The sequence below is a fragment of the Pantherophis guttatus genome, chromosome 2, assembly GCF_059756535.1.
Source record: "Pantherophis guttatus breed Tessera chromosome 2, ASM5975653v1, whole genome shotgun sequence".
Taxonomy (NCBI): Eukaryota; Metazoa; Chordata; class Lepidosauria; order Squamata; family Colubridae; genus Pantherophis; species Pantherophis guttatus.
In genome coordinates this window covers 58,429,024-58,454,668 of record NC_142064.1, presented here as the reverse complement: position 1 = coordinate 58,454,668, position 25,645 = coordinate 58,429,024, and the positions used below count along the sequence as shown (strand labels likewise).

The window sequence follows — 25,645 nt, the reverse complement described above, 5'->3', positions numbered from 1 at the left end:
CTATCTCCAAGCTTTGGTAAAGTTAGCGATTACCTCCATCTCCCGCCACCCATCTATCACCACCCTATAGTTGACCTTTTGGTTGCTCTACACTCTGCACAGCTCTATGGCTGCTTGTCTTATCCTGGGAAGGCTAACTTTTGGCATCTTAAGTAAAGAACATTTTGCTTTTCTTAAAATAGTCAGACACTCCTATGTTTTTTTTAAAACGGATGCCTTCAAATCACCATCTGGCTTCAGCAAATGTAGTTTGTTTTTGATTGAAATGTTAAATACTCACTTGAATAGAATAAAACTTGCCACCTGTATGAAAAATATTTAGGTGAAACATCACTAGTAGCCTCTTTTTAATATCAGTATTCCTATTCTAATTTGTTTAAAATGATATATATTCTACATAAGACAAACTATAGGATGTTTTTCCTTGTGTTTTTTTTTAAGAATCAGTTATTCACAGCATCTTGATCCTTAAATAATGTTATAAAATACACACGTCACAGAGTATAAAATTATGAAATAAAAATAAAATTGTGCATATCTCATATTATTGCTAAATGTTATTATTTAAAATTTACCTTAAGTTCCAAACCTTAATGAATGTGACATCTACCTCAACTTTCCCATGCTAGTCTATAAGATGAACTTTTCAACACTTATATTGCATATGCTTGTATGTCAACAGAACAAAAACAAAGGTGTCATTTAATGCTGTGTTCTACAATTTAGATTAATCTGACAATATTTGTTGCTGGCATCTTTTGCTGAAAATCTTCATAGATCTATTACTAGGAGAGAGATCTTGCTATAGTGATCATCCCCATATTTGCTAAACCATATCACACATAAATTCTCTTCTTCCCAGAAATGTTCCTTACACGGACCGTTTTCAAGAGCAGAGTTTAATATCAATTTATTTTGGATTAAAACATGTTTAAATATTTCATCCAGAAAAAGTATTTTATCATGATCTACAGATGATTAAAACAAAATAACACTGTACTCTACCACCATAATACAAGATACAATGAAGAGCTCATTAATCAGTTCTGACATGCTTCTATTTCCCACTTAACCTGTCTCTGTATACATAGTGGTGCTCAACTACACTTCATTTCCTTTCATAATCTTTTTCTTCTCTTTGAGTATATATTCATTTCACATAGTTACAGCTTGCCATAGGATTCAACTAGAGAAGATACAGTTGGCTGAGGAGCAATGTTTTTCCTGGATTCACATAGTGTTTATTACCCATAGGAAGAGATGTCCAAGTTCCATCTTTGCTTGAAAATTATTCCTTTGTATCCTGATACGTAGTTTCTAATTCTGGATATGAAGAGTCTAGAAGGCCTACTTAAACAGTCTCAAGGGCACAGTATGTTTATGTTCTATATAAATTACATGAAATGGTAAATATTCCTACAGAGTTTCCACATAAATTTTTCCATTGCTAAAAAGGCATTGTTACAGCCTCATGCATTCTTAGCAAAATAATTTCAGATTGGAAATGTCCGGAACTACAATTTATTTATTTATTAGATGTCTTCTGCATCCTGCCTTTTCTTCAAAAGCAAAACACAGTTTATGTAACTCTCTTCCCACTTTCTCCACTATAATCTTGTAAATAATAGACTGTGTCAATAGCAGGTAACTGGCCCAAAGTCAATTTGTAAGTTCCATGGCTGAGGATAAATATGAACCAGGGTCTTCCCAGTTCTAGTCCAATACTTTAGCCGTTACATCCTGCAGGTCATTGACCTTTTTTACATGGACAATTCTTGGAAGGATGGCTAGCTAGAAATGACTCATATTCTTATTTATTTCTCATTTTTTAAAAGGTAAATGTAATCTGAATAAACCAAATCAGACCTCAATGGATTCATAGCATGAATTCCTGGTATGTTTTCCCTCCAGAAACTGTTTTAGTACAGAATCATGATATAAGGATTTTCACAAATTCCTATGCTTAAACTCCCTCACTGAATGTGTAAAAGGGTTATCAGGCACCCAACGTTTACGCTCTAACTTAGTTAGGTATCATTCTCACATTCCCATTGCTATGAAATGCTCATTCCAACCAAAATTCATGATTTATGCAAGCGGACAGTAAATTTTGGTACAACATAAGAAAATGAGCAGTTACTCTATGACTTTGGTTGTTTTCAAATCACTGAGTAAGCAGAGTTTAAGCCTGTACCTACAATACACAATTCTGCTTCTCTGATAGAAAGGTAAGATTTCACAACTTCACAGAATCACAGATCTCATAACTCAGGATTCATTGTGATGAATTCTATCTCAAATTCTTGTGTAAAGAATAAGCAAGCCATAATGTTCTCATTGAGATCAATTTTTTTTAAAAAAAGGCTTTTCTTCCATTTTTTTAAAAAGCAGTGTCATAATATGTAATTTCAGATATTTTTAATATTTAATATTTTTAATATTTTTAACCATCATACTGTTATGAAAAGGACTATCTCTCTAGCTTTCTAATAGACATTGTTCTTGAGTTATGCCCATTGTTCCAGCAATCATTAAAGTTACAACGTCGCTGAATGAATGGTAGATCCTTGGAAGTTTTGGTCACTGAAGCACCCTGTAGTCATGTGATGAAAATATGGGTGCTTCATGATCAGCTTTGCACAATCATGTTACAGCTTCACACAATCATGCTCCCCTACTCTATGTGAACTGTCTCTGCTTGATTTTTCAAGAGGCAACTGGACTTTCCGGTTTTTCTTTGAAGACATTTCGCTTCTCATCCAAGAAGCTTCTTCAGCTCTGACTGGAGCTAACGTCTTCAAAGAAAAACTAGAAGGTCCAGTTGTCTCTTGAAAAAGCACCTTTGGGACAATCATGACCTGGATGACTGAGAATCTCCATAGACATATATCTCTGCTTGAATTCCCCCAGTTGTCTGTCTCCCCTCATCACTACCCTTTGTTTGTCCTCCACTCTGGGTCCCTATTCTGTTGTCGTCATCGTTCCCGGTTGACATTTGCTGTCTTCTTCTTCCTGCTGCTGACCAGGATCCAGGAAGTATGTGAGAACCCTAGTAGGTAACCATTCTTAAATATTTTCAGTATTCCAGAGTTTTCTCCAATATGTAATAGTAATCACGCACTGAATATATTATTATAGTTACAGTAAATAATGTGTAGTCCTACTAATAAATTTTTTAAGACTATTTAGAATGTTCTCCTTGTTTGCCTTCATGAAAAGATGGTCGGAGTGCAAGACTCATCTACAAAGTTTGGATAGGAGGCATATGATGGCAAGCTAGAAACATATTTGCCATTCCAAAGGAAACCTAAAACATTTAAATGAAAAGGGGGAAAAAAAACAATGCTGTCAAAAAACTAGCAGCATGGATAACTCAATATAACATAAGTTGCCAAAAATATAAATGATGAAATGAAACTTATTCATTTAGTAATACATTCCAAATGTGCAAATTATATTCAAAACTGAATAACAGAGTATAAGGAATGGAGACTTGACTCTCCTCGGGGTGAGAGTTGTTAAGAAGGAAAGAAGGATGCCAGCTACTGAAGTGTGATTTGGAAAAAAGATTACAGAACCCTGAGAAAGCAGGAAGTAGGAAAAGAAATATCAAAATAACCCTGCCTTGATCTGGTTTAGCATAAGATGGGACAAACAGAAACTTGGACAAAATAATTTCAAGATTATTTTATCTTATAGCAATACTATGAGATGCTTGTTAATTGACTCAGCCTACCTCAAAGGGTTGTTGTAAGGTAAACCAGCTGAACAGTATAAATTGTTTTCAAGCTTCCTTGCCCTTTTGCAGAAAAAAACCTGAGATATCTAAATACCAACAAGATGACAGCTCACTTAAAGAAAACTGTGCAAGAGGCTCATTTCTTCCCATACTTCCACATAAATGTACTTAGTTATGTTCTTATATTATATGGCAGAAAAAAATAAACTTATTATTTATGTGGTCAAGACATATTTACATGAAGCAGAACAACTGTAAATGTGAAATGTAGCCCTTTGTTTAATTTTGAACAGAACAATAAATCCAGAACATCTTTCTGGATTTGAAACAGTGGATACTTGTCAAAATCGTTACTGCCTATGTATATGCTGATTTTCTCATAGCACAGTGGGATTAGACTTTTCAGTTTTCTGCAGCTGCATAGGAAAATACACTCCCATTTTCTGAATTAGCTGAGACAGAAACAAGACAGAACTAATTAATCACTGTCTTGTGAATGAGTGAGTATACACTTGTGTTACTTTGGGGATTTTTGAAGCATTTTTACAAGTTGAGCTATACCTTATAAATATAGCTATATAAAATAGAAGAAACATTTAGACTGAATGTTTGTCCCAGTCAATGTAGTGATTCCCTTCAATTTACCAAACGACATACAAAACCAATAAAGCAAAAGTAATTTGTTTCTGCAATCTGTTGCTTCTGTGACAACACATCCAAGCAAAGAGTTTTCAAAAATGAAGATTGAATTAAGCAACAATTATCTTTAACACTGTTGTCTAAAAATGCAAATTATGCAGCAAACACCATAATCGTTTTTATATAATTTTTAACAATTTTTCCTAAGTAAAAGATAAATAAAAAAAAATTGTAGCAAGAAAACAAAAGGGAAAGAAAAAAAAAGAAAGTGCAGAAAGAAAACAAGTATAAAGATAATTAATGAAGCAAGAATCAGGAAAAAAAAGTGATTTTTGACCTTCTTTTCAACAACTATAAAAACAGTCATTACCCATCCCTTACTCTTTGATGTTACAGGTAATCTTTCAGTTATACCTGTGGTAGTTGTAACATGACATAATATGACATAAATCCAGTCACCCATGTAACCTACTTAATTTTATTACATTTTTGTGGCAGTCATTAAGTGAACATGGCAGTCATAAAGCAACCACAGCAGTCATTAAGCAAATACCATGGTTTTTAAGCAAATCAATGGTTCACTATGGGTGCAGTTTTGCCAGAAACCTGAAGTAAATTCTGGTTTTCAGCAACACTATCATAAAACACCATCATGTGACTGAAGAACAACTGTGAATGTGGCCTGGTTGCCAAGCACCTAAGTGTGGTCATGTGCCTTGGGGGGAGGCAGACTTTCTGAATTTGGAATCTGGGTTGTGAGAACATCTAGGGAAGTCCATCCTAACTTTAAACTGTCATGAAGCTCATTTGTAAGCTGAAGGCTACCTGCATAGAAATCTCTTTAGCCCCCTATTTAATCCTTTTCAACCATCAAATTCAAAAACCATCATTTTACTTTTTTTCTATTTTTAGCAAAAAGTCAATAAAAGGTTTCCAGTTTTTGCTTAGGGTTTGTCCCTGTCCAACGAGGTCAGTTTTGCCATTGCTGCCAAATTCTGACATCCATTCCTCCATCAAGGGAATTTCAGTATTCCTCCATCATTGTGCATATAATAATCCTGCTATAGTTAGCATTGCTTTTCTGTGAGTATTTTCTAATTGGCTATACATTAGTCCCAATAAAAAATGTTCTGCTGTCCTCCAATATTAATTTTTAACATTCTCTGTATCACTGTATGTAATACTGTAGTACTGGTAAAGGTAAAGGTTCCCCTCGCACATAAGTGCTAGTCGTTCCTGACTCTAGGGTGTGGTGCTCAACTCCGTTTCAAAGCCAAAGAGCCAGCACTGTCCGAAGACGTCTCCGTGGTCATGTGGCCAGCATGACTAAACGCCAAAGACGCACGGAACACTGTTACCTTCCCACGAAAGGTAGTCCCTATTTTTCTACTTGCATTTTTTACGTGCTTTCAAAGTACTGGTAGTAGTAGTAATTTAACCATTCAATCGTGTCCGACTCTTGGTGACTTTATAGGCCATTGTTCTGCATGCTACCATGTCAAGCACAGCTTTTTTCAGTTGTTGGATGTTGATCTTTCTATCAGCTGTGATGGTATCAAGCCAGAGAGTTCTTTGCTTGACCCTTCTTCTTCCTCCACAAACTATTCCTAGCATCACTGCCTTCTCCAATGAATTTGCATGCATGACATGCCCAAAGTAAATCAGACATAGTCTTGTGATTTTGGCTTCTACTGATGTGTCTGGTGCGTTTACGTAAAATTTCTGCTTTTTCAGTTTCTGGTGAAACTGACAGCTCTGATTAGAGAAAAGACATTGGCTACATCTAATAACAATTAAAAGCCTCTTTTGGATTTTTGCAGGAAACACACACGCACACAAATTAAAAAATGACACATTGATTTGATGATTAGTAATACTTATAAATTACTGTATAAAATGGGAATTACATTCTAATTGGAGAGCAAGAGTTGAATTTAAGTTTCATGTATATCTGCAGTAAAAGAAGTTGAAGTCATTTTTTGTATGCGCAACTTTGCTTCTATGTTTTTTATTTTATTGCACCTGTCTTTTCTTTCTCTATTCTTCCTTTTATTCTTTCTCAGCTGTTGTTTTTTTTGTTATTTTTATTTTTCCTTTAAAAAATAAAGTTATATATAGAAAAAACAAGTTACCAAATAACATCATACAAGAAAGGTTAACAAACCAGCCTGCTTATGGCATGATGGGTGGCAAATAAATTTAATTAAAAATGACAACAATATTCTCAATATTCTTCACAGCCCTGAATGATTTCAATCGCCTGGATTAATGTTGCTTCACTTCTGGACATATAGATGATTTCCAAACCAAATACTGAAATGCAGACACATTATATTTTAGTTTCTAAAAACATACAGTATATTAAATGTATATTGGGCCTAAATATATATTTTAAAGATTTTTTTTTTAAAAAATAGCAGATCAGGAAGTCTAGCAGGAACTAAGGCAATGATTCGGGTATCTACTCTTGAACCGGGCAGAAGGGAAAACCTTTTGTGCAGTGAATGAAGTTTATTTAAATGAGACACCCTGGGGCACAAGAAAAAGCAATTCTTAATCACCCACGTTAACAAGACAAAAATAATAAAGGATATAGGATATAAAGCACAGACATTTTGTTTTTCTTAATTTTATCAGGGTCCTATAGCTATAGGATAATTGCAAAACCTAGTTATATCTTAAGTGGCAGGGAAAATTGTATTAAAACTTGCCAGGAAAAATGGACTTAAATTACAGAGAAGTAAATCGAGTCATAAGGGCAACAGCAATGCAAATACTGGGAATACGTTTCCTTGAGAGGCCAAGGGAATTCTTGTTTCAGTTTCTGAGAGAAGGTAGGAAAACCATCTGGCAGGAGTATTTTAGGGATAAAATATCCCCTCTATAGAAAAATCCCAAATGCCTGAAATGCATGCCTTTCTGTAGACTAGATGATGTAATTTCCCAGCCTAGGAGTTTCAGCCTTGATAACTTGAGTCTTATCCAAAATTCTGAGTCTTGCATATTGCACATTGACAAAATTATCAGACCAAAAGGGGCTATCTTGACAGAGAAATACTAAATGATAAAGCCTTTGATTTCTTGTTTTGGAAACAAACAGAAACTGAAGTAAGGAATATCTGGAAAGATAAGGTTGTAGGGAGAAAAAAAATCCATTCAAAGTATTTTGAAGACAGAATGAAAGGATGGGGAAGAGATACAGGAAGTAAATGTATTAACACAAAATCATCAAAATATTTAAATAGCAAGATAAATCAGTGAAGCACCGAAGCCACATACTAAACTCTGACATGGGATTAATATGAAACAGCAGAGACATGCAACTGGTACAGAGTTTATCTTGCTATCTTGAAGACGAACAACATAAAAGACCTTTTGACAAATTTTTGAAACAAGAAGAATGTGGGGATTTCTGACACCATTTTTGGTTTTATAGATATTACTTGACTATAGAAGTTAGACTGTAACTTCCATTTAATTGCCATATACTTCTACCAGTTCATCTATAGAAACTAAACAAAGGAACACATTCTAGATAAGCAAAAGCAGAATACAGCATAATAACACTACATTAAACATACATCTCTTGATATATTTTGCTTCTAACCAGATAGGATCCTGGCACTATACAATGAACAAAAAGGCGAGGTAGAAATGTAACTAAAATGATATAAACTCCCAGAAATCACTGGTGTATTGACTTTGATTTATAGATCTTATATGTAGACCAAAAGATTTAGATAGCACCATATTGCTTATTTCTGTATTAGTGTGTATCAAAAGAAAAGTTTTTATTTAGTTAAATGAAAAAACATGGAAACATGTGGCAGAACAGACATGTACAGTTATCACATACGTTCTGCATATACTATTTTCTTCCTGCAATTATATCTGTGTAAGATATGAAACATGTGTGAAGATTCCCTTATAAAATACTATATCGCTTTTTTGTCAGATTATTAACACTATGTAAAATAGAACAAGTCTGATTCATATGATTTGCAGAGACCTATGTGCAAGATCACATAGATGGCTCATCTATAGTCTCTTTCTGCTATCTATCCCAAATTGCAGTAAGGAAAGAAATACTCTCATATTTCTTTGCAGGAGCAGACCACCCAAAAAGCACTTTATTGCATAGATTGAACTGTTTGGTTTTACTAGCAGTCGTATTTTTATCTCTCTGAATAGTCTTTTAATACCATTGGTTGACTCCCAACACATGCATGCAAAATCTTAGTAAAACTCTAAATTTTAGAGTTTGCAACTGACAATGGAGGAAATATGGGGCTAATTTTCCACTAGCAAACTAAAATTTATTTATTTATTTATTTTTTATTAATTTAATTTGTATACCGCCCTTCTCCCAGAAGGGACTCAGGGCGGTGAACAGCCAAAATTAAAAAACATACAAATACAAAAGTTAAGATAATTAAAAAGAATTAAATCACTAGCTTCCCAATTTAAAACCCCCAAATCCATAAAATTTAAAATCCCAATTTAAAAACCATTTAGGCTAGGCTGGCTTGATGGAATAAAAACGTCTTCAGGGCTTTACGGAAGGTCCGGAGGTCCGGGATCAATCGTATTCCAGGAGGCAGCTCATTCCACAGGGGAATATGAGGATATGAGGATAGATAGCAATCAGCAAAGTGATCCAATTCTAAATAAGATTAGAAATTCATCCCACTAAAAATTAGAAATCCATTTGCTTTCTTTAAAACACACCACATAAAAACAGAAATGGTATTAATATTTCATTTCAATCCAAACAGGATCTTTTTCCAATCTTTTATTTCTCTCACTCAGGAATATTATGAATAACTTTATCAGTAACAGCATGTGAAAATAAAATTAAAAGCATGAGCAATGCATACTGAAAAATGTAGTAGTAAAATAAGAGCTAGGAAACCATCCCAAATTAAATTTAAAAAGTTCTACATTTCTGTTGCCAAGTATGGCTGGAGCTACTGAAGAGGTCTATGTTTAAAGTAAATCAAGTATTTTTCTAGCTAAAAATATTCAAACTGAAAGTTAGTTTGGAAAAACACAAAGGTAAATAACAGCCTAGCCTAGACAATGATGAAGAAAATGTTTTATGTATTATTACTGGCTAAAATCACATGTAATCTAGGAAGTGATCTATGAATCAAAACCTACCAGCACATCTCTATATGCAATTACTTTTTGTGGGGACACGGGTGTGAACCTTGATATTTTGAACCATTCTTCCCATGAATTCCTAATCATTAGCCATGCTGACTTAAGGCATCTAGAACTGGTGGACAAAAACTTCAGGACCACCTCATGCCTATCCCTAATTAGGTTCTGACTATTGTCAAAGGGGTATCTAACATCTCACATTCGAGTGTACCACAGTGGTTATGGGTTACTTATTAAATACTTTAATCATGAAAATAATTTCAAAATACATCATAAAAGTAATGTTGCATTATTTGTGTAGTGAATAAAGAGGATGGCCTTAAAGGACAAAGGCAAGATTCATTGCCAAGACAACTATCTGATAAACAAAACTTGAACCCAAGTGAGGAATGTAGTTTGCAAAAATGTTTCAGAGGGTGCCCTCCTCCCTGTTATGATAAAGAAAGGAAGAGAAGTAGAACATTCAGACTAGCAAGATTCTTTTACTATAGTTGTCCTAGTAAAAGTAGCTTTAGAACTGCACCGCATCTGTTTCTTAGTCTGATCTATATCACAGGGCTGTCAAACAGAGACTTACTAAAAGCTAATGCTATTTAACATCTCTATATGAAAACATTCAATGTTTCTCTTTTGTAAAATTAACTTACAGCCATTCAAATTCAATAATTCAGACAATTTCAGCTTCAAAAACATTTTTGCATTCAATAGAATTGAATTTATGCCCTAATATTTAAGCATCATAAAAATACCCTTTTAAGTTTTCTTCCCTACTTCTGACATTAAATAACCCAGAAAACTGGAATCTTGAAACAAGGCACTTCAGCAAAAATAAAAAGAAAAAAATCCAGAATATTAAATGCATGGAATTTATCTTTTTCTTCTTGGTTTTTATTTAGCCAGGCAATGCAAATAACATTTTCAAAACAAAAAGCCATTAAGGAAGTGACAAAGTGGTATAAACAAAATCAAGACAACTTCTTGGAGAGTAATAGCTCCGTTCCAAATCATTGTTTTAAATGAAGAGATTTCACTGATTTACAGCCTCTATCTTATTAAGAGATCCCTTGTAATTATTAAAATATCAATGTATCTTAGTGCAATTTGGCAATTTTTATCAAACAGGACATTCTAGCTTCTGATCTAAATAAGCTATGGAAGGCACACCATTCCTGGCAGTTCGAACAGAACTGATGTTCTTGTATATTTCTTTATGACATATTAGATCAGTAAAAACATGAGATCTGCTGTATTTAATAAGTCTATTATTAACCTGGATTCATGGATAGGCCTCTCTATGTAATTCAGAATAGTGAAATGTTGAGAAAACTGAAAAGGCAGACAAGATAATATTAACAATAACTGTATAGAAGTGCACCCTAGAATAAATAAATTCTTACTTTGCTCAGATTATTATCATTACAGTATTCTGAAAAATATTTGGTAATGGCTCTTTTGAAATGCAAAGTCTCTCTCTAAGACAATGAAAAAATCTTCTTGCAAACACATAAGATGTGGAGAAAAAAAAATGTAGCTTCATGAAAGTGATGGTAAAAGGCAAAAGGATCATTGATTGCCTGATGACAGAAGACTCCGAGCTTATTAAATGGAAAATATGGGCAAGCAGCCTGAGAGGCCGCAGATGCCTGTTTACGCTCATGATTGCTAAACTAAGCCTAGAGGTTAGTAAGGTTAAAAGGTAAAGATAAAGGTTCCCCTCACACATATGTGCTAGTTGTTCCCGACTCGAGGGGGCGCTACTCATCTCTATTTCAAAGCCGAAGAGCCAGTGCTGTCCTAAGACATCTCCGTGGTCATGTGGCCAGCATGACTAAATGCCAAAGGCACACGGAACACTGTTACCTTCCCACCAAAGGTGGTCCCTATTTTTCTACTTGCATTTTTTATGTGCTTTCAAACTGCTAGATTGGCAGTAATGTTAAGACCCCACTTTTCCCCAAATACCTTTATCATAATTACCATATAACATACTAGATTACAGAACCCCTCAAACCTTAGCCCTCATCTCTGTCCACTACCCAAAACTGATAGGCAAAAATGATGAAAAATCAGCTTTAGGAATTAAAATAACCTTTTTCAGTGCTATTGATCAAGAAAGAATAAACACCAGGTTTCTTGCTTTACTTTGGGATAAGCCATCTTATTGTTATATTTTGGGAAATCAATATAATAAATGCATAGCTCCATCAAATGGCAAACAGCAGTATACTATAAAGAATAGAGTTTAGTTCAATCTTGAGCTACTATTAATTCTTGTACCATTGCACAGCTGCTTTTTGTGAGATGGGTGGCTATACAAATTTGATTAATGAACAAATAAACTTCACCACAAAAAGAAAACAACAGGATTACAGTCTACACCAGCACATGCTCCCTTTATGTGGTCTCTCAGGAAAAAAGATTTGACTTTGGTCTGTTTAGCTTAATTTCATCAACAAACCAGAGAAAGCATGGTTGTGTGTGGTAAAACTAAAAGTTGTAAGACATCAAAAGAGCATTTATTCTAGAGAAAGTATCACCATTACCTACTTCCATATACAGTAGAACCTCTGGTGACGAACGCTTCTGACCACGACCAAATCGGGTTCTGACCAAAAAATTCAACAATTTTTTTTCGTGGCCAATTTCCCCTTCCGTGCCATTTTTTTTTGTAAGTGCCAAATTTCCAAAATTATGTTCTGGACACAACCAAATCAGTTTGCGACCAAAGTTATGGAACGAATTATGGTCATGACCAGAGGTTCTACTGTACTTACTTCTTTCAGGTATCTGTGCTCAATGAAGAATTCAATCTTCACAGTGACCCAATTTTTTTTTCTAAAATAGATGTACAATTCAATTAGAACAATTATATTAATGTATATTGAAAAATCAATTACCATACTCAATCCCAAATCTAAGCTACTATAGTTTTATGAATTTTGTATGCAAAGGCATCTAGTAAAATACATGAAAGTACAAAAAAATGTCAACATGTTAAACTGGAAAAGGCAAGTAAATTCAGCCAAAGCAGCCTCTTCATCGCAAAATAATATTTACCAGATTAACTGTTTGTTTAACTCAAAACTATACCAGAAGGCCAAACAGTCTAAAACTGTTCAACAAAATGTTTAATTTATAGCTATTAGGAAATGATTTGAGGATGGTTAAAACAGAAGGATAAAGATTGTTACATTTTTACAGAAGCATGATTACTTGAAGCATTCTGCATCTTTCTACATCACTTGAAACCATAGTAATAAAAGATACTCCAATCTGTTTAAAATCAGGAAAATCTTTTCAGAATAACAAAGTTTATTACAATTTAAATAAAATTTAGAGTGCAGGTAGTCCTTGACTTACAACAGTTCATTTAAAGACTGTTCAAAGTTACAACAGCACTGAAAAAGGTGACTTATGACTGTTTTTCATACTTATGACCATTGTGGCATCCCCATGTCACATGATCAAAGTTTAGCTGTTTGACATCTGACTCATATTTATGACCGTTGCAGTGTCCTGAGGTCATGTGATCACCTTTTGTGACCTTCTGAAAGGAAAGTCAATGGGGAAGTCAGATTCACTTAACAACCTTGTTACTAATGTAACAGCTGCAGGGATTCACTTAACAACTGTGGCAACAGAAGTCGTAAAATGGGGTAAAATTCACTTGACAAATTTCTCACTTAACAGAAATTTTGGGCTGAATTGTGGTTGTAAGTCGAGGATTACCTGTAAATTACTAACATTTGTTTATCTGATAAGATGCTACCAGACGCTTTCTGATGTTTGGCTATCATAAATTAACACAACTTTCCTTCTTTATTTTCAAATAAATCTATTGGTTCCATCCTTTAAAAAAAATGCAGATGTCATCATCCATTACTGATCATAGAAGTCAGAAGCTTTATTATTTCAAAACTACAACATATGCAGCAAAAGTGCAGTTAACAACAGGGAAGCCAAAAACTGTGATCATCCAAAACATTAGGGCATATTTCTTCAAAATCCTAGCTTAACATTCACTTGTTCTTACTTGCATTGCAAGAACAGCTAAAAAGCCAAGAACATTTTAAGACAATAAAATAATGACACAAATATTTGAATTTATAATACATAAAAGTACAGTGTTAGGACTTAAGGACCAGATTCACTGTTTTACTTATTTCCTTTTTTAGATGTTTGTTGTTGTTGTTATTGTTGTAACAGGTTTGTTTTTATATTGGATTTATTCTGTTTAATGCACTGAAGTCATTTTGCAGTCAGATGATGCTAGATCAAAAATAAGCAAAACTGGACCTTGTTAAAATTTATAATCTGGAGGGAATAACTAGATTATATTACCAGATACCTGAAAGTATTGATTTATACATTATGCATTAATACAAAGACCTATTACAGAATATTCCTTTCTGTACATTTAAATATACATTTAAAATGAGACAATACAGGGACAATACATAACATGAAGTCAAAGTGGGCATAATTTCGTATCTGTCATAGGAAATCTTATATTGTATTGTATGTCTTTTTATTTATTTTTACACAGATCACTAGACAGAAAGGTTTCTTTATTCTGCACCAACTGAAATACTAAATTTAGTGAATGTTATACAACAGAGCACCATTCTTTCATTGTGTACACCATTTGACACCCTAAGAGTTTGTTTATTTCCATCATTTTTTGGATGTGAGGGAGCTGGGGAGCTGTCTTTCCATAGCTATAATTTAGAAAACCTATCCCTCTCCCCCCATATTTCCAGTACTAGCCATGGGAAGTGCTCAACAATAATCATATGCATTTCATTCTAATCAGGGCTTACTGATTGCTAATAAGTAACAAACAATGAATGGCACTCTGATAACATGATGGTAATTTCCAAATATTATCATTGTGTGTTTATTTTGGATGAAATATATTCTTGAACAATATATATCTATATCAGAAGTGGTATTCAGCAGGTTCTGATCAGTTCTGGAGAACCGGTAGCGGAAATTTTGAGTAGTTCGGAGAACCAGTAAATACCACCTCTGACTGGCCCTGCCCCCATCTATTCTCTGCCTCCAGAGTCTCAGCTGATTGGGAGGAAATGAGGATTTTGCAGTAACCTTCACCTGGAGTGGGGAGGGAATGGAGATTTTACAGTATCCTTCTCCTGCCATGCCTACCAAACCATGCCCACAGAATCGGTAGTAAAAAATTTGAATCCCACCACTGATATCTGTCTGTCTGTCTGTCTGTCTGTCTGTCTGTCTGTCTGTCTGTCTCTATCTCTATCTCTTTATCTATCTCTATTTCTTTATCTATCTATATCTATATCTATCTATCTATCTATCTATCTATCTATCTATCTATCTATCTATCTATCTATGAATCTTGATGGGGAGATAGAATAACACAAAAATCTATACTATCTGTTCAAAATTTTAGCAACTTCCACTATTCACAACTTAGCATCACAAAGACAGCTCCAGAAGTATAAGTCTGTAGGAAGCACCATCTCCCCACACCAGGATTCAAAGGATTAGATTTCATAAGTAAAAGATGAAGTGAAACGGGACCAGTGCCATTCCTACATTTTGCAAATCCTTAGCCTCTCAAAAGAAGTGGGATGTGGTCTCCGACAATTCTTTCACACTGTCTTCAACTTTCTTGGTCCCTGTGAAAAGTGAGAAAAACTGCCCTGTTGCCAGTCTTGTGGTTTTTGAAAATCAAAGTCTCAACTTGCCACCCACTGAAGCTAGCAGGGAAATGGGAAGAGAAATAGCTACAGGGACAAAGACACCATATGGTAGAAAAGAAGGGGGGGAAAGAGTATGCCTTGTGAGGTCATCACAAGCTGAGGAGAAAGGCAGGCAGGCAGACAAGGTATAAACTGAGATTATAAAGAAGAATATGAGAAGAAAAGCAATTTGTCTTAAAACAATATATTCCTTTTTGCTAATAAACTGCTCAATAATAGCATAAGCTGAATGAATTTAGAGCACAATATTAATTAAAACAATCACATTGCTTAACAGTTTTAGAGTCTACTGACTCTTATTCACCTTATCAACCTTGTTTCTACAAATCCCTTTTTTTGTCAAAAGGTTTGAAAAAAACTGAACAAATTACAGTAATGTATTTTCTCTCTAAATATATTGCTATTTCTTTTAAGAATCCTTCATTTGCATTAGCCATTCCAGCAAGGCACATGATTTTTACAAACTTCATCTGCCATAAATGTACTTCCAAAAATGTAAGTCAAGAAGCTTTTCTCATGCAGTTGAAACAGTTCTTAGTGAATGTTTAGTATTACAATGGCAAGTTTGCTGAACATATAATCTATAAGAAAACATGCATTAAGGCACAAAATCCATGATGCATTTTTGCTATACACATGCAAATTTCAAAACAATTCGTAAAAATTAAACTTTCATTTTCAAAACATGTGATTTTATGTGTTAGTTTCAATGAAAGGCTGAAGAAAGACGTAATGTACAACTTACATTACACGGTGTTGTAATGTACAAAACCTACAAAAACATGGTGTTTTTTTCCAAACACATAAAAGATTAGGAGGGGGACTTTTAGAAAATAAGACTATTGCAGAAAAGCAAAGTAAGGAAGAGGCATTGACTTTAAATCTATCACATGGTTCACTCAAGAAACAAAGGGAAGACAATCATTTACATCAAATTGCTGTTTGTCCCAAGTGGTGAGGGGGTATATTACCAGAGCCAGCAGTCTAAATAACAATAAAAGACAGAATTAACAAACAAAGCCTTTTCTTTCTCTGCAGCAAAAGCCTCTCAAGTCCTTTTCTTTGAAGCCTTAGCTGACTTGTACCCATTGAATTAGAAAACATGGGCACTTGCATACTTTCCAAACACACCGAGCTTAAAGGGCAGCTTCCTTCAGAAAGAAATAGTCCCAAAGTTAAATTGCATCTTCTTCTTTACCAATCCATCCACCCCCCCCCCACTCTTACTTTTTCAAAAACAATTGTTTTTATATAGAACATATGTAAGCCAATGTAAATGTATTTTGAATAATATAACTTAAGTTGTTAGATACGAGTTTTTAATGTTTGGAAAATATGACAGGCTTGTCATTCCAGCAGATAGCAGCAGATAGCAAAGATTTCTGGCATTTAACTACACACTTCAGCTGTTACACATTACTAATATATATTATTCACTGAATAAGAGTTAATTTAGTCAACATTAAGCATGGAAGATCTCAATACAAAAAACCCCCCATTTTTCCCTATCCTAACTCTTGAGGGCTCAAAGGTTCACTTTGTCCTTAGTAACCAAATTGCTTCCATACCAATGACAAATGTGGAAGCTATTAACACCTTGCCCAAAGTGCATCATATTAAGGAAGATCAGCTTTCTTGCAAACAGTGGAAAGCGCCTAAGTAGGATTAATCCTTCAAGTTTGTCAATCTTCCTTTCCTTCCCAGTCTTCCCCCACCCCCCTCTCCCACCTCACCCCTTGCATTTCTATGCTTTCTGAAGAAGACAACAGACTGAGATTGCATCTGTGTCAGAAAACTGCTTTTTACAAAATCAGGGGTTTTCCCCAAGAACAGAGTAAAGATAACTCCCATTAGTTATATAGAAATGTAAAATAAAGAGGACAGATTTTTTGAAATTAAAGAAAACCTTTTCATTTTAAAGGCAGGAGATTTGCAAAATGTATGAAACAATCTTATGATACTTGCCACGGTACTTGGTTAAGTCTCATGGGGCTAGTCTGAAAATAAACCTACTTAACAGAAGGATACTTACCTTTCACTCAATATTTACCTTTCACTCAATCAGCATAATATTAGTATTGAGAATCCAATGCTAGTCATGTTTATTCAAAAGTAGAGTAAAGGTAAAGTCCCTATCAGCTTGACTGCTGGAGGACACACTACTCATCCACACCATTTTCTTGGTAACCCTAAGAAACAGTAGTCATTGCCTCCTTGTGGGATATATTTCAACTGCCCAGTCCTCAAGAATATCTTCTTGATATTCACTGGAAGTCTCCCAAGATGTCATCCTGCTGAGCTTTGGAACAAGACAAAGCAAGCAAAGCATTCCGTGAACCATTCTCTCCACATTTTGATTTTGTATGGCTTCTTTCAGTTGTTTTATGCTTTGATTGGTATTGGATATGTTGGTGTGTAGCTACCATGTTTTTGGCAGTCCTATTTCCTTTTACTGCTGACTATTCTGATTATAACTGTCTTTTTCAGTAAGTTTGCTTGCATGACATGGATGAAATAAGCAAGATAGAATTTTGTGATTTCCCCTTCCAGCAATATGTCTGGTTTTATACGCTCCAGTAGTTGTTTGCTGTCCAAAAAATGTGAAGGAGCTTTCTCCAATACCACAGCTCAAACAGATTGATATTCCTCCTGTCTAATTTTTTTATGGTCCAACTTTCACAACTATAGAAAGCTATGGAAAACATGATAGTGTGGACTAATCTGCATTTAATTGTCACATTCATGTCCTAAATTTTCAATACTCAATTCATGCTCATCATGGTTGTGAAACATAATGCAATTCAACACATTATTTCTGGATGCATTCACTGCTTTGATCAATCTGTGATCCCATGAAAGTGCATTTTTACACATATTCTATCATTCCTCTATCATTCATAATCACAAGTTTGGTCTTTTTGATATTTAGAAAGTAGCCAAATCTCACATTTTCGTCTTTAAACCTTTTAGTAAGATGTTTCAGTCCTTCTTTGGTTTCGAAAAGGAGAGTTGGGTCATTAGCATAGTGAAGATTGTTGGTGTTCCTTCCTCCTTCCTCCATTCTTCATTTCAATTTTTGATTCTTCAAGTTCCATCTTCCTCATTATCATTTCAGCATACAGATTAAATAACAAAGGTGAAAAAATGCAACCTTGCCATACTCCTTTTTCTATTCTGAACCAATTAGTGTTTCCATATGGTGTTTGTTTGCACAGTGGCTTCCTGATTACAGTGACTGCACCAACTTGACCAGATGTGTTGGCACTCCCCATGTCTTCTAGGATTCTCCACAGTCTGTTATGATCAATACAATTGAAGGCTTTCTTGTAATAAATAAAGCAAATGTTGATACTTTGATACTGAAAATTTTCAATAATCCATGAAATTTTTTTCATGGTTTGGAGTATGAGTGATATGACCCCTTTGGAAGCCAGCTTGAACATCTGGTAATTCTCTTTTGATGGTTGGGCCAGACATTGTTAAAGATTATGCTAAAATGAGGGTTAAGGCCAACTGTAGAGTAATTGGAGCAATCCTTGAAGTTGCCCTTTTTGGCAATGAAATGAATATTTTCAATCCTGTGGCTATGTGTTCATTTCCCAAATTTTGTGGGACAAGCCTGTGATGACTGTGAGAAGTACGGGCCTCAGCATTTCTGCAGGATACATCAACACTTGGGGCCTTGTTGCTTGGCAGTTGTTTCATTGCCCACCCAATCTCCTCCTGAAAAATAGCTGATTCTATTTCTGCTTCCCTTTCATCATTCTGAAGAGACTTGGTCTCTTTGTTACTGACATACAGCTTATTTATTTATTTTGTATTTCATACTTCTAAACAACCCATCTCCCTCAGAGAGAGGCTCTTTTGTATATTCCTGCCATCTGTTCTTGACACCTTATTGGTCAGACAGTTCTTTCTCATTTCTGATGCTTTTATAAGCAGTAAATTGTGTTTCACTCAGCTATTCTGATGGTTTCATCTACGTTATTGGTCAATTGTGATTTTGAGGTGCTTAACACAGATTTGGATGGACATAATATGAACATTAACCATTGAGAAGCATTGCCTGGGTGAGTTTCTTGCTGATGATGAATGCCATTCCATTTGTTTTCCTGATGTCATGTCCTGAGTAATAGTTAGTGAATTTCTCAGCGTGGTACATTGTTAATGCCTTGACTACTCACTGCAGGTCACTTGCTATTCCTCAGTAACTTGTTGGATACTTTCCAATCCGGGGATCCTACCATTGGGCACTATATCTAATTCATGTGAGAACGTTTCCATAAAATTTTCTGGATAAGATGTTTACAAGGCAGGTCACCAAGTGTTACATCGACCTTCTCCATTTATCTGGAGCTGGGACTGATATGAAAGTGCCTGGCTGGGTCAAGTGCCTGGGAAAGATTAGTCAGATGGTAATTCTCTACATGTTTACTCAAAAGTAGGACTCATTTATTTCTGGATTTTCTCTCAATTATAAATAAGACAGTAGCATCAATCAACCTTCTTCAAAATCAACAATTCTTGTTAATTTATGGACATATCAATTTTTATAATAATAGAGGGATTTTTTACTTCCCAACTGGGATGCTTACCATAGTAATACTTCTTGTAGAAAGAGTAGCATTCTATAATGAATCAGAATGTAACATTAGCATGGAATGATGTAGCCTCATTAAGTACGCTTAGTAGAGTAGCATTTTCTTTAAAGGGATGGCAGTCAACCTTATCACCACTGAGTATAGCAACAGAATTGTTTTTAATCTACCTTAGAAGCATCACTTATTTGAATTAGCCTTTAAAAGCATGAACTTACTATGATATACATATATGTAATAATGCACTATTAAGTCTCCTTTTTATGGCTACATATGAGACTGGACTCATATGTAGCCAATTATAATATAATTTATAAAGTTTTCCCTGAATATATTGTATCAAATAAATTGTTTTAATTTGTTAACCAGATTACAGATTAATGTGAGTGTAGTCAATTTAGTTTACACATCATTAAGAAGTAACAACTACATATGAAGTATAAGAATAATTCAAATACTACAGGATCATGCATGCATACATGTGAATGGGACTAATTAGACTGCCTGTGAGTAACAGACAATTTGATTACCTTAAAATAACTGGATTACATAATATTATGGGATGATGGGAGTTGTGATCTAAATTCTAAAATATTTGGAAAGCACCATTCCCAAGTCTGTTTTAGTCTACCAGAATGGCATAGTTATTAGACCTGAAAGAAACCACATAACCAGACCCACCCAAGTAGTATGGCATTCATATACATATTGAAACTATCTGAAATTATACCACAAGGAAGCAACTTCCATGTGATTTTGGTATATGAATAAAGAAACATACTTCTAAATAAAAGTGTATAGAAATAGAGACAGAAACTTAATCTGCAATCTTAACAAGTAATTCCCATAGAAGTGAATGAAATATGTTTTCAAAAAACTTATCAAGAATCAGTTTGGCAAGTTTATCATCTAATCTCTAATGTTCCCATTACAGTCACCCTGAGAACTGCCACAAAAGCAATTGATTTAGAAACACCATCTATGCTCCTAAAAACAGGATAGGAGGTGTCATTCAAACAAGTCTTAATATGATAGGACATACTATACACACAGAAGCTATAAAATATTGTCTGTATAGTAAAGAGGAAGGCCTTGTGTTGATTTCCTCCTACCATGCTCCCACTGAAGTCTATCTCATTCAAATATGAACAGAATTAATGCCCATGGCTGGTGATAAAATCCTTATTGTATCTTCTCTCAGCAGAAATGCAAAGAGGCTGGTCAAAGTAAGATTCATTCTATTACAGTAAGCCACAAATATGTGTGGATGTTTTCCATGTTGTTCACTAACAGTTTGGCTGGCACTTTTTGTCCCTTGAAATAAAAATGTTCAGTCGTATCTCAGTAAAAACTATACAACAGAAAGAAGAAAGCCAATACTTTCTTCCTATCTGCCAATTTCTGCAATACATATTTTATAGTTAAATCATGCAAAACTACTTAGCTAGTACAAAAATGAGATTTATGCACATTTACCTACAAAAACTTTTCACTGAATACCACGTAGTTGACCTCTGAGTAAGTGTATAAGAGAGGCAATGAGATGCAATGGTTAAGGCATTTGCCTGGAAGCAGGAAGATTCTAGTCCTCACTTAGGTACATTTTTGTCATTTTTCCTCAGCCCTAGACTGGAAAGGTGGAAAACATTGATCTACCAATCTACACTGGATCAGTGTCGTAGTTTATAATCCATAATGTTCAGTGAAGAGAATTTTATCCTGAAGTGGACTAAATTTGACATGATAATAATAACAATCATAATGTATAGAAAGCTGTGTCAGAAAAATCCAAGTATTCCACAGAAAGAAAAGATATGGATTCTTCTTAAGCATGAGACACCTCAAGGAAAATAAAGGGGAAGGGCACATTAACATATTTCTAGTTTTTGGCCAAGATGTCAGTCCTCTATTAATTATTTTTTCTTTCTCTTAAAAAAGAAAAGCAAGCATTGCAATCACAATGGTACAAGATCTGCAAAGTTATTACAGCAAAGAATAATTCTTATTAAAAAGAGAACAAGGCTTCCATACTCCATTATGGAAGTAGTTAGAACAACTTTCTGTGGTCTTTACTACTAATCACCTTAAATAAATCCAGCAGTTGCAAGAAAATTGGGGTTGAGTTGGAAAGTTAGTTTGGGCTGCAACTTCTATTGAGAGAGACTGACATTCTCACTTTGCAAGATTTAAATATATAATCACTAATACCCTCCTTGTGTTTTCTATCATTTTGCAACAATCTCCTAATACTGAGGTTGTTTCAGTTGCATTTTCCCATTAAGACAAAAGCTAGGGAAGTAATAGAAGATACATACAACTTTTTGGAAACTGAGTCCTCTACCACAGTCCCCAGGCAGGCATAAGGTTCCCTGTCCCTCCCCCAAATGAACTCAGAAATGTTATCTCCCATCCCATAACAAAGCAACAAATGGCAAACCCTTGAAACCCCCAAGCCAAATAACAGAAAATCTAAGCATCTGTCACTTCCTGGGGTGAAGGAAATAGATTGAGTGGGTAAACAAAAGGAAGAAACATTATTTTAAGCCTCTAGTTTATTAACAGTCCCTCTCTAATATGGCCTAAAGCCTGTTATTTCTCCACTAGGCTCAGATTCTCCCATTCTTCTTCAAGACAAGCCAGATTCATCCATTTATTTGTTTATGTATTTATGTATTTATTTATTAAATATGGAAACTTAGGAGCATATTATTCCACTTGCAAATGATGAAACATGCCATCTCTCCCTTCTATTAGAGTGCAAGGCAAACTAGGGTAGCACTGGAAGAGTTCTAGAAAGAGGCTAGGGATAGAATGATTTACACCAGGGATCAAAGAGTGGCCCAATAGCACCTTTTTGCCTGCTTCATGTCATCAGGAAGGCAAAGAAGATGCAAGAGACACCAAATGTAAGACATGTTTAATCTCCCTGAGGAACACCACTTTTTCACAGTTGAATGCACAATCGGGCAACTGCCTTTGCAAGTAGTTAAGTCTTCCACTGGAGTCTCAAACACACTTCAGACTCTTCCCCCCCTCCCCTTCTTCTCATAAATCTTACTGCTATTAAAGGAGAAAAAAAGAGAAAGAGATGCCGGATGAACTGGCCACAGCAGTCAGCCTGCCACCCCGCCATGGCGCAAGGTCAGATGTTAATAGGGCCGCTTGTATTCAGGTCCTCTAAACAATCGCAAAGCTTGTTGAACCGAGTCCTAATGTTTCCTGAGCCCGAAAAGTTTTGGGCCAGCCAGGGAGCGCACAGGAAATAGGATTCTCCTCCCCAAAAAACAAAGGGGGAGAGCAACCGAACAAGCCACTCAAACTCAGGCAAATTTCCCTTGGTAGTTTCCTGGTTTGCCTCTGGCTTCACTCAACACCGATTAACCACACTCAGCTGGAAAGAGAGGCAGCAGAAGTGTTTATTGAAACAAAGAAGTAGACATCCCCCTTCCTTTAAGGGGGGGAGCTGGTCATACACTCCCCCCCCCACTGCCATTGAGAAACACCGTATAGTCAAAGGAGAGGGAGATTATTCTTTGTATTTCTCCACCCACTGCAGAAAAAAAAAAAGTGGGGGGGGAACCCTGCTATCCCCAGTAGCCATTTCACTTCAGAGTAGAGTCGGGTGGAAGAAAAAGCGGACAACTTTTCCATCCCTCGTGTCTGATCTAAAGGGAGTATTCTCTTCCTTATCTTCCACGCTGAGACTTGGGGCTTAAAATTGTTAAGGCGAGGATGGCGCGGCGGCGAGGTTACAAGCTCTCCACAGCTCCCAACACGACGATGCCATTGTAAGGAGCCTCCGGCATTTGATCTGGCAGGCACGCATCGCCGCAAGGAAGCGCGGGGGGGGGGGGGGTAACAATCTTCGTGGTCTCTTCAGGAGAGTTTTTCCCCCTCCCTTGAAACCGCGGGAAAAAGGACTGCATTCCCGAGGCCATTTAGCCCCAAATTCTCCCTTATGAGAATTAACCAAGATCGCTGGTGAACCCCCAAAAGCGCTTTAAAGGCGAGTCTATAAAACGCACGCAGCTCGGCAGGACTCGGGATGGCTGACTTCTGAGTAAGCCTACGAAGGCTAGAATTGCTCCCACAGAAAAAGCCCCCCGCGCTTCCAAGGCGTGCTTAGTCCCCAGCGAAGGCTGTTTGTAGCCGGGGAGTCCGGCAGGGCAAGACCATCGTGCTCAGGAAAGGACAGAGATGAAGACATCTCTTGTCCCCCGGCACAAGGCTGGCTTAAGTTAAGGGAGACTCTCACTCTCGGGGGTGGGGGGGGGAAACGGGGGACCGCTGGGAGTTACGACGGGGCCCTTCCTCTCCCTTCCCTCCCCCTCCCCCCCGAAGGCTCCCTCTCCATCTCGGTGCAAACGAGGAGCAAGGAGGAACAGGCGGGGTCCCGCCACCACGTTCAACAGTTCGCTTTCAAGTGGGCTCAGCCCGAGGGCAACAACGTCCTCTTGCAACCCTCGCTTGCTCTTGGGGATGAAAGAACAGCGGGAGGCTGCGAGACGTTGCTCAACCCTAGCACGGCCGGAGCCGTCGGAGCTTCTTTCGGGCTTACCTGCCGTGATCAGAGGAAGAAGCCCGGACGCTGCCAGCAGGACTAAGAAGGCGGCGCTGGCTGCGCCCATGCTGGCGCCGGCCAAAAACGAGGGACGAGGGGGCCGCGGCCGCCGGTGCACAAAGAAGCCTTTGTGGCCTCGCTCGCGTCTCCTCTGGGCTAAGTGGCGGCGGCGGCGGCGGCAACGGCGGCGGACTGGAGTTTCCCGACGAGGTTGCCTGTCCGACCAGCCCCCGTTGGCTCCTAGCTGAGGGAGGAGCTGCCGCTCCGCCTTTTCCGAGCGGGATCCGCGCCCTGCAACTGGCCGCGGCGGGCGAGGGGAAGCGGGAGCTGAGGCCGCCTTGTGGGCGCGGACGTCCCTTCACGCTGACCAGCCTCTTGTTCGGGCTACCCTGCAGCCCGTCGACCGACCTGCAGTCCCAAAGCGAAGGGAAAGCGAGCGGCCGGGGGAAGGGAGGGGGGAGGCGCTCCCTTCTTTTGCCAGCCTTCGTCCGGGCGAAGGAAAGGGCGGCAGAAAGGCCGGCCTGGCCCCGGGCGCACGGCCCTGTGAGGGACTTCGGAAACCAATCGTGCAGGCGAAAGATTGGATGCCACCGGGGCAGCTCACGTTGCCTTTGCAGCTTCATTGGAAGGCCCAAATGGGAAGTATAACCTATCAAATTTAGTGGGTCTTAACTCCCGGGTAGATAAGACACAACAATAATCTCACCCAGCATCTGACTTCTCGGAAGCGTTGCATTATCACATTACAAAATCGCACTGAAGTAGGAACGTTATTTATGACAAAAACTGCGCCTGTGGAAGGGGCTACAAATGTTGTTAAGTTGTTCCGTGCCTTTTAAAAGCATCTCTCTATAATAACTGATCAAAATGTACACCAACTTTACTTTCCACACAAATACCAAGTTGGCTGCTAGTCGGATAGATCCTGCAGATTTATATAAATACTTGATTTCTGCTTAACAAGCAAAAACAATCTCTTCCCAGTCTGGGATTACTTTAAATGTATATAGACAATTTAGATTTAACAACACTAACCCTTGATCCCTTTTGCAGATAACTAAAGCCACAGCTGCCTGGATTCCCTGGCTTTCCATCATAACAAAATCCACTCTTTCAGGATCGAGTTTCAGTCAGTTCACAAGTTACCTTGAATGGAAATGTTGGAAAGCTCATTACTACACCTGGCTCTGATGAAAAGGAGAAA

At 36.9% G+C, this 25,645-nt stretch overlaps 1 protein-coding gene across 1 annotated transcript in view; it reads right to left on the bottom strand.

Annotated features, from left to right (window-relative positions):
• The window catches only part of ROR2 (ROR family WNT receptor 2), a 121,418-nt gene extending 96,333 nt beyond the window's left edge, over nt 1–25,085 (bottom strand). The window contains exon 1 of the mRNA XM_034410017.3: nt 24,439–25,085. Coding sequence (XP_034265908.2) covers nt 24,439–24,508 — 70 coding nt within the window. The 5' untranslated portion in view covers nt 24,509–25,085. The remainder of the gene's footprint in view (nt 1–24,438) is intronic.
• Nucleotides 25,086–25,645: the final 560 nt, after the last annotated feature.